The 15,097-nt window shown below is 37.1% G+C and overlaps 1 protein-coding gene across 40 annotated transcripts in view; it reads left to right on the plus strand.

The window, feature by feature from the left end:
- Positions 1 to 13,224, plus strand: part of EYA4 (EYA transcriptional coactivator and phosphatase 4) — a 155,693-nt gene extending 142,469 nt beyond the window's left edge. For 16 of the 40 annotated variants that reach the window (XM_065057029.1, XM_065057038.1, XM_065057040.1 and 13 more), the window contains 6 exons: positions 3,495 to 3,553; positions 3,661 to 3,821; positions 6,263 to 6,377; positions 8,161 to 8,282; positions 10,437 to 10,537; positions 12,280 to 13,099. In XM_065057029.1, coding sequence (XP_064913101.1) covers positions 3,495 to 3,553; positions 3,661 to 3,821; positions 6,263 to 6,377; positions 8,161 to 8,282; positions 10,437 to 10,537; positions 12,280 to 12,360 — 639 coding nt within the window. In that variant the 3' untranslated portion in view covers positions 12,361 to 13,099. Of the gene's footprint in view, positions 1 to 3,494; positions 3,554 to 3,660; positions 3,822 to 6,262; positions 6,378 to 8,160; positions 8,283 to 10,436; positions 10,538 to 10,576; positions 10,678 to 12,279 lie in introns of all 40 variants that reach the window. The other 24 variants (XM_065057026.1, XM_065057023.1, XM_065057030.1 and 21 more) reach the window with 4 other exon arrangements.
- The last annotated feature ends 1,873 nt before the right edge of the window (positions 13,225 to 15,097 follow it).

Consider the following 15,097-nt stretch of genomic DNA (forward strand, 5'->3'; position numbering starts at 1 on the left):
GTAAGTTGCACAATGTTGGAGGCAGGTCAAACTAGTCGTAACAGAGACTGAAGCATATACATAAAAAAGGGTGTTCTATGTAGCCTGAGAAAGCATAGTGCTGAATATCCCCTCAGTAATAACATTTTTGTGTTCAGTGTGGTGAGTCAGTGTTTTTACTGGATAACGAAATTACTGGCCATTCCAGGAGGATAATTTTTTTTCATGATTTGTTGATTCTGTACTCTCAAATTTTTAGGCTCTAAAAATTGCTGCAAAGAATTGAGTGCACTCAGATATAATCTAAATTAGTATTGCTTCAAGCAATACTAGATGAAAGTTACTGTACTTAGATTCCTTTCTAAGGAATGTTACTAAGTAATGTTACTCTCTAGTCACAGGAAATAGATATTATCTTTCTTAGTTTTGACCTTGCACAGACAGTGCGACACTGTGACTTGAGTATAGCTAGTACTGTAGCTGATGTGAGAAGCATTTTACCTTAACATTTTAAGTGACAGCTTGCTTGCTTTCCTTCGTTCCTGCAACTGTTTGGTCTCTTTTACAAGCAAACTCAGATCCAGTGTTGTGCCACCAGTTTCCTGCCTCTTTTGGGAGAAGTAGAGAACTATCAGCTCAAACCGTCTGCTTTTTCTTTTTTTTCCAGGAAGTTTTTTCACACCATATGAGTGAATTCATAAAATGTAAATATTTTAGTCGACGTAGATAAGTAAACAAGAAAACAAAGTAAAATCATGCATGGAGTGGTGGGCACAGGAGTTTGGTTTTGGTCAGCAAATGCGTATTCTCAATATAGTGATGAAGTGAGCCATAGATGCGAGAGGCCAAGATAAAGGGGGAAGTGGGAGATGCTGTTGGGTTTGATCCTCTTGCTGGAAGCATAACAACCTTCTTGCAGGGCCAAGGGGCAAGTAATCAGAAAACTGCATGTTCCCCTCATCTCCTTTTTTTGGAGTCAATGAACAAACTGTGAGATTAAAAAAAAGAAAAATAGAACTAAACAGCTGAGCCTTTGCCACCCACTCGTATTTAACTTAGTAATGGAAATTGTCAGCAGTACCGTTATCTGGCATTTTCAAGGCTGTAACAATGTAACAATGAAAGGCTTAACAAAACCCAAACAGCAGCAGACACTGCTTTTCCATCAGGGCTTCTGTGTGCCCTCCATTTAATTACTACACCACAGGACTGATTTTTAAACTTTTGCACTTTGACCAGTTCCAGGGAAATCTGTGAAGGTGATTAGGAAGCCAGATATTGCTCAGATATTACAAAATGTAGAGTTAGAATTTGTCCCAGTGGAGCTTTTTGTCTGATTTTTGAGTTCCTGTCCAATGCTGGGTGGAGTATAGTTTTTCTTTCTTTCTTTCTTTCTTTTTTTTTTTTTTTTTTTTTACTGGAGTATAAATAATAAATAAGGATAAATAAATTAATCCTTTATTTCAGCTTCTACTTCCTCTTTTCTTTCTCTTTTCATCCAAAAGCAGCTTCTTTAAAATATTCTACAGCTCTAGATAGTCTCCTCAGACAGAACAAAAAAAAAATGTATTTTTCCAGTGGGAAGAAGAATGCTTCATTTCTATTCCTTAAACACAGCTTTTTCATGACTGTCTTAATGGATTAAACCAAGTGAGCAGAGTTTGGCTATTCATTCTTTTATTCTTGACACAAAATTTCAAATTATGAAAGACATTGAAGTGCTGGAGCGGGTCCAGAGAAGAGCAACACGACCGGTGAAGGGACTTGAACATAAGACCTATGAGGAGAGGCTGAGGGAGCTGGGGTTGTTTAGTCTAGAGAAGAGGAGGCTTAGAGGTGACCTCATCACTCTCTATAACTACCTGAAGGGAAGTTATAACCAGGTGGGGATTGGTCTCTTCTCCCAGGCAGTTAGCAATAGGACAAGGGGGCATGGGCTTAAACTCTACCAGGGAAATTTAGGCTGGATATTAGAAAGAAATTCTTTACAGAGAGAGTGGTCAGACATTGGAATGGCCTGCCCAGGGAGGTAGTGGACTCGTCATCCCTAGAGGTTTTTAAACTGAGATTGGACATGGCACTTAGTGCCATGATCTAGTAAACGGACAAGAGTTGGACCAAGGGTTGGACTCGATGATCTCTGAGGTCTTTTCCAACCCAGTCGATTCTGTGGTTCTGTGATTCTGTGATTCTGGTATGATGCAATGAAATTATGTATTTGAAAATAAAAAGACACATATTTATTTTATACAAAAGTGGCTAATTTATTTTTTTAACAACTTCATGTGGGTAAAAGTCTATTAAGTTTTTATTCAGTGCAAAGCAAACAAAACAGAAAGAAGAAATGGTAATTCCCCAAATTCACACTCTAGGAACTTGTGGCGTACACATTTGGAAATCACTCCCCTGCTCAGATTCATCCTTTATCTGGACAACTTAGCACTGGTATGAAACTGTGATTGGAAACTTAGAACTGCATACTTCTCCATGTCAGAGAGAATCTGAATTAAGTGCTGCTTGTCAGCAACTTTATTTAAAGTAGATGACTCAGACAACTCTTTACTTGAAGCACAGAACTGTGTGTTTCAAAAGCTCAGCCTCATTTTGTCACAGTGATGAGATTAAATCATCTGAAAATAACAACTGGGGAGTAATTTTAAAATATGTCCTTGAACCTTTTTGTGACTTATATTAGGATTTTGTTAAAAACAGCTATTTTAAATTGTAAAAAATTACTTACAGCAATTCCTTGAAATAGAAAAGTAAAATCTCTGGACACTGAATTTCAGGTGTGTTTTGGGGTTAAGATGTTAAGTCTCACAACTGCAGAAAACAGTAACATAGTGCCTTTTCATCTTTACTATGGCATTATGGCTTATTGTTTTTCTTCCCCTGCATTTTCCTATCTTTCTGCTGTAACCACTGTGAAGAAAAACATATTTGATACCTATCCAACTATAAAACCAGCCTGAAGAGGAGTTCAGTTTTCCAGTATACCTCAGTTCCCTGCAGTTACTTCCATCCCTTCCAAAACCAGGAAATAATTCAGTTCTCCTGGACTGCTTGATTATCTGTGATTTTCCAGTTGAAGGCATTTGGGTAAATCCAAACTCCTAGAGACTTAACTGAAGTTACATACCTGTTGAGCTTCATCCTCACTAGCTTTTAGGAAGTAGGGAAACAATGATTAGGTGATCTTGGAATATTGGTATGCTAGAGAGACTTGTAGTTGTTGCGGTTTTTCAATTAAAATAATTTTAATTATAAATCACACTGAAATTATATATCACTTTTCTAAAGGCCTATTTTAATATAAAATTTATACAGTCTAGAAGGAGTTGCAGGTTGTATAATTATCTAGAAATTGATAGCGATATGAAGCTGGTACACGTGCATATGCTGCCATCTTCTGGTGCAGTTAGTGACCTGCATTAATCATTTCTTCAGCATCTGCACTAAGAATGTAGTGAGTATACTCCCCTGTAAGATAATTTATAGTTTGGCTTTTTCAACAGGAATGCGATCAAGTTCATATAGATGATGTTTCTTCTGATGATAATGGACAAGACCTAAGGTAAGATACAGCATTTTTTCCTTTATTTTTTTCTTCAAAGATTAAATAAATTGAGCATTTACAGGAATACATTGTATTTATTTTTACTGTATTTTGGGTGTTTGCAGTACCTACAGTTTTGCAACTGATGGCTTCCATGCAGCTGCAAGTAGTGCAAACCTTTGTCTGCCAACAGGTGTAAGAGGAGGGGTTGACTGGATGAGGAAGCTGGCTTTCCGTTACAGAAGAGTAAAAGAGTTGTATAATACTTACAAGAACAACATAGGAGGTGAGTTTAATTGTCAAAACCAATACAGAATGCTGATCAGGTTAATCTGCATGGCGATGAACTCCCGCCTAGGGGATGTGCCTTGGAAGCTGCAAAGTGAATGGAAAGTGATGTGACTTGACCTTGGGCTATTGGAAGCTACTGACTATAATGGCAGAGCCAATGTTGTGCCATTGTGCAGGAGAACCAGAGATGGGAAAACAAAGCAGGCTTCCTTTTGGCTTCTACAGAGCATTTTTCTCCTTGGAGACCCATCTCAGCTATACCTGTCTTACTGATTGATTCAGCCACTGATTGTACCTCAAACATGATGTTATTCTAGCAAAGAGGTTATATGGTTTCCACAGCACAAATTGGTTATGTTTGGCCTTTTTTATCCTTTATTTTCATTATCTGGTTGGTAACAACACACTGTCTGCTAAGCTCTCTGCTGGGTATCTGCTGGGTATCTGCACCAGTGGATGCAAGAAAACTCTAGCACTGCCATACCACCAGCCCCTTTTGTTGACTCCATAGCTTACACAGTGAGCTGTGTTAGCAAGAAATCTAAATCTCATTTGGGCTGAGAGCTTTCCTGTTACTGTTTTCATTTATGGACTCTCTCATGTCTGTACCAGTGGGCTTGTAGGAAATCAAGGAGCAGAACTGAAAGGATCTGTTCTGGGAGTCTTGCGTGACTTGAGGAGGCAGACAGCCCTCATCCGAGGAGGGGGATATGTCAACTAGCTCCCTCGAGCAGAGACTGTGAGAACAGGGAATACTTAAAAGTCTTCAGGCATTGCTTGAAGCCATGGTTGATAATGAGGCTGACTCAACCAGGAAGGTGTCCAAGTGAAAATTCCTGTTCTATAGCATGGACTTTTTCAGTTCATCTGAAACTGATTTCAAAGGAGCCTAAAACTCAATCAAAGTAAAGCTCACCTTCAGCAAAACTAGACAGTTTGGTGTTCTTCTCGTACTTCCTGCAGTCTCTCAGAAAGGGGAAACGGTACAAATAATATGGACCGTGAATTAGTCATCACCCTAATAATTTTCTAAATTATGTATAACTGGAATATATATTTTCACTCTTAGTAGTTAAGAGCCTTTAGCTGCTGCAGGAAAAAGCAATAGGACCAAAGGATGATAGTAGATGGCTGGCTTTCACTTGCTCTGCCTTCCCCTTCATTGTTGTAATGAATGGAGTTCTTATACATTAATAATACCTCAAATGGTATTATTCAAAAGTTTCCTGGGTTTTCTTATATCTCATAATACATGTAAGATTCTAAAGCTGTTGCATTTCATAAAACCGTTAACACTAGTAAGAGCTTAAGAGCACAGCATAGGGAAACACATGAAGAGGAACGTTCATTGCAAAGGCAGAGTGTAGATGTGTGCTGCATAAAAACCTTAAGGTTTTTATTCTCTCCCACAAGTCCTTCTTCTGAAATATATTACAACCTTAGTGGACAAGTTCCTTCATTTGTCCTCTACTTCCTAGCTTTTTTAATAATCTTTTTATCACCTGTGATTATGTTTATTTCAAAATAGCTGTTAGAAGGCAACAGAAGGCTAGATCAATCTAGGTATTTTTAGGCTGCTTCATTTCAGATTTTTAAAGACAGTCATAACCACTTCTTGGGAACATAGAGTGTGAAAGAGAAGTGAGATACTAAAAGTCATGAAGCCTGCTTCCCTGCTCTTCCAGGACCCAATCTAAATTTAAAATAGTGTTGTTCCAAAGAACTCCTGTCTCAACATTCAATAGACTGGGTATTTTTGAAATCAGACCATTCCTACCCAAAAGGAGATTTTAAAATGCTTTTAAGGACTAACTGAGAAATGAGAACATAAGATGTACAGCCATTTCAGGGCTGTAAATGCTATAAAAGAAGCTGTCATTACAAACTACAACAGGACATGAAACGCAAGCCATCAGCAAACAAATGTATTTCCCTATGCGTAACCTGAAGTTCACCTATATACAGACGCATAAGCAGGAAGTTTTAAACATATGCAAGTACTGCAAATGCAAGTTTATTCTAAATTCTCTTCTTTAGTGAGTGTCTCTGCCTGTGATGCCAATGGCATGAATCTTCTTTTCACTGCCTCTGGTAATTAAAGATTGAGATGTAGTGAGAAGTTGGTTTAAAAAATGTGTATTTCTGAAATGCATACTTGAAATGTAGTAAAGTACGCTGAATAGATGAAAAAAATCTTATGGCTAATTATTAGTATCTGCAATACTTGCTGAAATCGCTTGATATAATGGAGTGCAAATAAAAAAAGAGAGCAATTTACTGAGCCTTGAAGACAGTAGATTTTCTCTTTGATTTTTTTTCAAGCTCTAGTGGAATTTGAAATAGAAACAACGACAATTAAATCTATACATTGTAGCTAATACAGAATTTAATTTGTTTTGTTTCTTTTTTTCTTTTCTTGCTTTTTTTACATAAAAGGCCTCCTAGGTCCTGCTAAAAGAGATGCATGGTTGCAATTAAGAGCAGAGATTGAAGCTCTGACAGACTCCTGGCTAACAAATGCACTTAAATCATTATCAATTATCAGCACAAGGTATGTATTTGAGTTGACTGTAAAGTTTCTAGTTTTGAACTTGTAATTGCTGTTTTTTGACATTTTAAGTTACAATAAATCAGTGCCTTTAAAGAACAGAACAGGTCTAATAGGACTTTTGAATAGGACATAAGAAAAATTCAATGGAAAATTATTTCATTTTCAGTGATTCCAGCATTTACTAAAGACAGTTCAAAGTGTCTTCTAAATTGTGATAAATGTTCCTGTGTACACTGAAAGGGTATTGTAGAGTTCTGAGCCAACCTTTAATTTTTTACCTTCTGGGCAGCATCCTCTGAACTTCATCTCTCTCAGTTATGTGCTTCAATGTTCGTGCCTATTCACAGTGCTAATTAAATACTGTATAAATCTCAGAACACAAAAACATTTTCCTCCTGTTCTTCCAGGCAAATCATTATGCTTAAGCATATATCTAAATTTTCAGAAGAGCAAAAATCTATTTTAACTGGGTTAAAAGTCTGGGCTCCCAGTAATAAAAAATTAAATGTATTGTTCCTTTGAAATACTGAAACTGCAAACACTGCTGCTGCTTAGTCAGCCATGCAATATGTATCTCATCAGAAATCCTCAAAAATTCTGGTTTTAAATCAAAAAAAGAACAATGTTAAGCCATCTTGCCTTTGAACTTGTATTGGAAAAGACTGAGTGTCAAGTGGAAAGAACAAACTTGGAAAGATGTGAAAAACTTATTTAGTTGTAACAACTTTTGCAATATGTTTATCTCAACTGGTGTTTATTTAACAGTGTCTTAACACCTCAAGAGAAAAAAAGTTAAAAATTTATGTAAGCCATTTGTTTAACTCTGCATTTCTTTCCCAATTGCTGGTCATCAAAAAGACATTTGGTAATGAAGGCCAGTTGAGCACTGGTGGATGAGTCTGGAAAACTGTTGTTGGTTACTCAAGACTGTTAAATAACAGTCTTTTTTCTTGTCTTCAAAGAACTGTACAGCTATAAATCTTCAGAAGCTACCCAGTGAGGCAGCTAAACATTACCTGTATGTTACTGACAGGAAACTGAGATACATTAAGGCAGAAATAGTAGCCTACACTCTTGCTTGAAGTTTGTGGAAGAACCAGGAGAAAAAATCACAATTATTTGCTCTTGGCTCCGTGTTCACACGGTCGCGCACATGTTCCAGCCTCAAGTAGCCTGGTTCTGAGTTTTCTTGTTGTGTACCTGCTAGCACAGCTTCTCCATTCAAGTTCTCATCCTCACTATTTGATGCTAGCTTATTAACATGATTATTCTTATCTTTCCCTCTTGTCAGAAATATTCTTACTCCTGAAACATGAGAAAAGTGATGTCATTGTGCAAAAGTGCGCACTGGCTGTTTATTTCCCCTCAAGACAGGAGTAACAAATTATTTTTTCACTTTTTCCTAAACACTTTTATTTGGCTGGTAGCTACTGCCAATTAGTTCTCAGCATGAAAATGATGCTTTCAAAGTATTCAAACGCCTATTTTCAGACATAGTAGGTGATCTTAAGTGTCTGGATTTTAGTGGACCCATATTCAAGGACCTGTTTTTTATAAACCAGTGAGGAATATTTCCTACAAACAAGCCTGCATATTTTTTAAAGGATTTTGCCAAAAGTTTTACGTACATTTTCCTGGAAGTGATGGTGCTGAGTAGCACTACTGTGCGAGTGAAGGTAAATGTTGAGGAATCCTGAGTATGCTCTTCACAGCTGGTTCACCTCATCAGCATTTGGGTAACAGTTTTAAACTATTTAAGCTTAAACTATTTCTTTCATTTTAGGAGTAACTGTGTAAACGTACTGGTAACAACAACCCAGCTTATCCCAGCACTTGCAAAAGTTCTGCTATACAGCCTAGGAGGAGCTTTTCCTATTGAAAATATTTACAGTGCAACCAAAATAGGTAAGAAAATTATTCTTTCATCCATTTTGACTAAACTGCGTTACCAACATTTTTTTGCCAGTAATGGATGGATTCAAAGCGACTTCCCTGACACAGTGTTAGTTATAAGATTTAGGCATTTCATGTGTTTATGTAGCTAGATTCCAAAATCATCTTATTTTCAATGATGCCTGAAGTAATAAAGGTCCTGTACTGATTAAAAGCCTCAGAAACTGTTCAGTATGGTGCAGAAAACAAAAAAATGAAGAAAAGTGTTTTGTGAATTCAAATCTAGGCAGAACTTCTGTTAGAATAGTCCCTGCTCTGACTTCCAGCACTGCGTAATCTGGGCCACCGCTTCATAAGCTTTTTCTGGAAGCATAAGTACATCATGGGTGGTAATGACAACTGTTACCAGCAGAAGCTCTGTTGATGGATGCCACAAGGGCACTTCCCTGTTGTGCTGATAACAGTATACCTCTTGTGTATTACAGTTTGGAAATTTATGGTTTTTGGAAATCACATCCAAAACTTTCTTGTAAACCAAGAAAAGTTGCCATTCCTGTGCAAAGTGACACAGCCTACAATGACTGATAATTTTGGTAGATTTCATGATTTACCAACTATCAATTCAGGAATGCTTAATTTTTATATCTATGACACCTTATATAATATGGACTGTGACACTTCATTGCCAAAAGCATTATAATACATTTCCTAAATTATTTTCACAAGTGAAGGAAAAAAAAGCATATTCTAACAGTGTCAGTAAAAACTATTACCTCGGTCATCATTTAATTAGCTGTAGCTGTCCTCTAGACAGAAATACCTCAAATACTTAAAAAATTTCAGTCAAGGCAAGAAGTATCCAAAACACAACATGGTACTGAGCAGCCTCTGGAATGAATGTCATCTGTCATACAGTGTGTACATGTTGGATTCAGTCACTGAGATTGCACTTGGACCAAAGGAAGGAGCATTAAGAAATAGTGCCGACAGCACAGAAGGGGGTGGTGAAGTGAAGCACAGTCTCTGGAGACTCTGTCGAAGTAATTCTGCACCAGGAATTCCTTCTGGGAACAGTGTGGCTGCTGTTACACCCCTATCAGGAGCACAGCAAACTCTGGGGTACAAGATCTCTCTCTACTTTTCGTCTCAGTGGTCTCTGCACTGTGCTGAGCACAGGACTATAATTGCAGCTGTTGCTTGCACTCACTGAAATCTGGTCATCACTCAACAGTTAATACACATGACACTTTTCCTAATTGTAAGCCCTATTTGTGGGCCAGCTGAAAAAAAAAAAAAAAAAAAGAGGAGAGCAGTAAGAATCTGAGATCTAGAAATCATGAGCTTGTGAGAACAGGCTAAAAACCTGGGGTGGGGGTAGACATGATAACAAACAAGGTAAAAAGCTGTTGCAGAGAAGAAAGAAGTAATCTTTCTCTGTGTTGATGGGAAGTGTGGTGGTTTCTTTGCAATAGGGCACATGTAGGTCACATGTCAAAGAGAAGCTTCCTAATGGAGAGGGTTAATTAGATATGGAGATTGCCTGTGGCAACAGTGAAATCATCATATTAAGACAGTTTTGGGATCGATTGCACAAGCATTTGTTGGTAGTACTGAACCTGCAGTACAATGAGAAGATGGGTACATGACTGCTTGGTCCTTTTCTATCCTGTGTATTGTTGATACTGGCTTAGCCTCCTTCCTTCCACATTTCTCCAAAAGAGCCAAATGCTTCATGGAATTTTTCCCAGAAACCTGCTGTCTAATTTTATTTTGCTTGTCCAGTGTTCCTTGAACACTTTTTCCATGGCTAGATCACTCATTGTTGCAGATACATTAGAATTAAAATTTCTGCTTTCCTTGAAAAAAAAAGTACAATAACAGAGAAGTATTTCATTTCAGTTAGTCATTCAGCAACTTATTCATTTTTGTAGTGCTGCTAATTCTTTTATGTTAATGGCTTGCCTGTAGCTCTTAAGAGATTTAATTTTACCTGGAACTGCTTAGTGTCACTAAGGAAACTAATTGCTCTTACTATTTTGGCTCTAAATTGCATGCTGGCAACTTTTTAACACTAGTAGTAACAATGTCTTACTACTGCAATAATCCTTTGTAAGGCTTCACCATAACTTACTTGATAGCTTGAATAAGTAGTGCATTGTTTTTCAGGCAAAGAGAGCTGTTTTGAGCGTATAGTGTCCAGATTTGGCACTAACATAACTTATGTTGTGATTGGAGATGGCCGAGATGAGGAACATGCAGCTAATCAGGTAACTTTGCTCTGAAATCTTATCTCATTTATCTTCCAGGAAAAGAAAGTTGCTTTGAACGAATAATGCAAAGGTTTGGCAGAAAAGTAGTATATGTTGTAATTGGGGATGGTGTAGAAGAAGAACAGGCAGCAAAAAAGGTAACCTGTCTCCTGAAATGTTGGTGTGATACCTAGCTACTAATTCCAGCCTTTCTGTTTGCATTTCTGTCAGTGTTGCACAATGACAGAATGACAAATAACTTCAGTCCAGAGATGCAAGGCAACAAGAGCATGATGAGATCAAAACTTAGAGTAAAATGAACCATTTGGATACTAGCATTTGCTTCTCTTCAGTTTGGAAAGAAAAATAAATGCAAAATTATTTTAAAAATAAATGAAAAATTATAGCAGCAAAAATGTCAGACTAGCTTAAAGCAAATTCAAGATAAACAGAAGACAGAGAAATGGCTATGGCATGGTAGTTTGGTGGTAGTTTTCTTTAAATGGTGAAATCAGGGAGGTTTCGAGACAAGTGTTGCAAAGAATGTGGAAAAACATCTTAGGACTATGCAAATTTTTTGCTAACATAGATGAAGATCTGTAGTTTGTTGGAGCAAAGATGATGAACATGATTTGCTTCAAGAAAGCCGTATCTGCAAAAGGAAAAAGAATACAGCATTGAGATTGTGCACCAAGTTTGTGTTTCTAAAACAGAACTGTTTCTTTAGAAATATTCCATTTTTTCATTAGAACAATTCAAGTCTAAATTTCACCAGATAACTTTTCAATGTTCAGAAACAGATCAAATTAGTAATTTGCACCACGCTTCCCAGTATAACCTTGGAAGTGTGCAGAAACTGAAAAATTTTACCTCACAATGTCTGCATAGGACAAATGCTGTAAATATCTTTTTGCTAGGAGTAGCAAAATAAAGGGCCCTTTTGGTGTGGTAGCTGGAATAGAAATGAAAATAACCAAAATGCTTATTCCAAATGGTTCCTTAATATAGGTACAGTACTAGTGATGGGTCTTTTATAGTTTGTGCTAAACAAAGGTGGTTGGATTGTGTACTTTCCAGTTTGGCATGCTTTTTTCTTAATGTTGACTATATTGCATGAATAGATACAGAATTCAGAGAGATGGACCAACATAGCCTGTTACAAATAGATCTGAACAGAACATGAAAGTACGGGGGTTTTCTATTCTGATTAATTGCTGAAAAGAGAATAGTGCATATATCTGACACTGATGCTTTCTGCAATAGAAATTATCCTTTTTAAGCAAGAACTGCATTATTTTCTCCCCAAAACAGATTCCTTTTTTTTCCCCTAGATGGACAAAAATGTAATTCAACTCTGTTTCAAAGAGTTGTGCATGAAGCCTCTTTTAATGAAAGTCTTAGAGCCCTTTAAATGATCATTCGGTCTTTTGCAAAATGTGCCGAGTGGAGCAGAAATGGATTTCCTATTAATGCTCTTTTGTATGGGTTTGCATGCTAACGACGGACAAATAGCCCTTACTAAATAACCAGCTTTTCCAGATAAACTGTTAAGACTATGTAAGTATTCTACCTTCAGTTGGACTATTAAGCTCAGATCTATTTTGGTCTGATTTTTGTCAGTACTTTACTAGCAAAAATCAATCCAGAAACACAGTGGTGTAAAATATGTGGTGGTGATCTGACTAGCCTTATGTGTCATATACCGCCCTGTGTCACCGTGTTCATCTTTCCTGACCTTTTCCCCCCTCTGACAAACACAGCACAACATGCCTTTCTGGAGGATATCCAGTCATTCGGACCTCTTGGCTCTCCATCAAGCACTGGAACTAGAGTATTTGTAACTGTGTTCTAAAGTTGGCGACCCTTTTTTTTTTATATATATATATATTTCAAGTACACTGAATTTTTATGTGTGATTCAATGCCTCTGGCTTTACACATATGAATTGTCTTAAGAAGGGAAGAAATATTTGGAATTAAAAATTCCAAATTGAAGAATTCAGATTGCTGAATGGAGTTAAAACATTAGTGCTACGTAAGGAAGCTCTATGGTCTTATATATGCAACGTTTTTAAATGAATTAAAACTGTGGAGGTTGCTGGTACACACCAAGTGAGCCCTGACAGGAGTGAACAAAGGACTCGAACTGGCAAAGCACCAACATGCATTTCCCAGCCGACAAGGTGGTGTTCAACAACATTCCTCAAAATGGGATATATTCTCAGCACTGAGGTTTGAACCAGACTTTAGCCTACCTAACCCAGAAAATCTGAATTGGAATGCACTCAGACTGTATAATGACAATCCTGTCTAGACCTGTAATTTGTGTAAATTATTGATGAAAATAATTTACTGTGACTTTATTAGCAGCTGATTTTGGAAGTGGATGCAATTTTTCTTTCTTTTGTGAGGGGCTAGGGAGGGGGAGGGTTATATAATATTGTCTCTTTTATAAGTTTGGCAAACAGAATGTGCATAATGATGTGTTGTGCCTTAAAGAGAAGACTGTGTTTGTGTGTTATAATGTAATTTTGGTTAAAAACTATGTAGATAAGCAAAAAAAAAAACAACAAAAAAAAAACCTTTGTGATAATTTTTGACATGACCAAATTTGAAATTCAAAGAAATCAAAGATCAGGGCTGCACCAAAGCATTTAAGTATTTGTTGCAGGAAGAAAAAATAATAAAGGAAAGTTTGTGTTTTTATTTGGATTCCGAATAATTCCACTGATTGATTGAGGAAAGTTAAAAGTATGTTGGGAGGTTGATACTGGGGACCGTTACCTTGAAAGCTAAAAAAAAAAAAAAAAAAAGTATTTAACACCTTCAGCATAATTTCCTTATTCTACAACAATAGAACTAAGAGCCATATTCATGAATTACTTAGTCCATTGAAAGCCATACATCTGTTGTGTATAAACGAACAAATTCCTACCCAGCAGACAAAGTGTGCAGGTGGCATTACTGGAAGGTGAAAATGTGGATTTAAACCCAGATGGGGAATAAAACACAAGTTAATTAGGAATGAAAAATTACTAAAAAACTACTAAAGAATCTCTCACCAGTCAGATGCACAAATGATGCCACATTTAGCATATTCAGGATCAACACAAGCTGCTGAAATTTCTGACATGATGACGTTGGTCATTTCAGGAGTACAATCCACTTTGGTAAATACAACAGGGTTTTGGTAGCTTTTCCATTCTGTTCCACATTTATGTGCCTTCTGTTTTGGATCAATATGATTTTCCTCACCCATTTTTGATTGCATGACAATATTACACAGGATTAATTCTACATGTTTTTGAATCAGAAATTTCAATAGCATGTCAGGCATCTGAGGAGAGGATAATGAGGGAGGTTTCATGAAGAAATATTAAGAAATATCTTACTTTAATCTTCATAATTTCTATTAAAAATTACGGTCCATACAGTGATAATTGCCTTGTAAGTTTTGAACATGCTACCTTTCAGCTTTGATAAATGAGCAAGGTCCACATTGCACACAGGGTCCCCAGCACACCATGTGCAGCTTGAGCACTCTGAAACTCCAGCAAGTGGATTGTCTCTCATGGCAGAAGATGGAAACTGCTTTTTGATTTTTAACACTGTACATGGAGACACCTGAGGTTCCAGTGCTCTGACTGCGTGAAGAGGTGTGTGCAAGAGAAGATGTTACATGTGAACTCCAGGATGCCTACACCAGCACAGTGGTCAGCAGTGAGGTGAAGATGTTCCCCCTCTGTGCCATGAAGCCACCATATGCCTGGCTATCAACTTTGTTGATTTAAAATTTGTAGGTTATATGAAAATTAGTTGGTAGGTGAAAGCCTGAGCCACTAAAGTCCAAGGCAAAACTCCTCTATAAATTCATAAAAATGGAATTTCTTTGCTGTGTAGGAATTGGATATACAAGTCACCACACAATGAACTAATGATAATTTGTTATCACTGGGCAGTTTAAAGCCATCACACGAGACCTTCCACACATGAAAACATTATACACTAGCTATTTGGGTGATAGATTTGTGTGTTCAGAAAGTAAAAATGATGCGTACTTCATATTTACAGTACCTGTCTAGTCAAATTTGGCCTGGAAGTACATTTTTCATAAAAAGATCTAGTACCAGCTATTTGTGGTTTTTCAGGTGGAAAAAAAAAGAGTTTCTACTGGAATAGGAAAAGAGTTCAAATAAAGCCCTTCTCAAGTTCCAGCATCATAACATTGCATGAGAACTCAACGTAAGAGCCTTTATAAAACAAAAAATTGGTATGGTGAACTAGCTTATTTTTCTTTCTTTTTTTTTTTTTTTTTTGGACAAGTCATAGTGTTATTTAAATGCATGAAGCAATACTATTTCTCAAATTTATTTGTTCAGCTTTTCAGTGTTCTTTTCCTAATCAGATGCAAGAACAAACAATAGCCCAGCAACAACCGTCAGTTCTTATAATGGGTTTGCAGTGGCTTCATTGGAGTTGTGCTTAGCTCTCTGGCAGGTATGGCTCAATTAGAGAGGAGATGGAAGCAAATGGAGGGAAGTTTTACGGAGCATGACAAAGTTCACATTTTAACTTGGAT

The sequence above is a fragment of the Columba livia genome, chromosome 3 (assembly GCF_036013475.1).
Source record: "Columba livia isolate bColLiv1 breed racing homer chromosome 3, bColLiv1.pat.W.v2, whole genome shotgun sequence".
In the NCBI taxonomy this organism is placed as follows: domain Eukaryota; kingdom Metazoa; phylum Chordata; class Aves; order Columbiformes; family Columbidae; genus Columba; species Columba livia.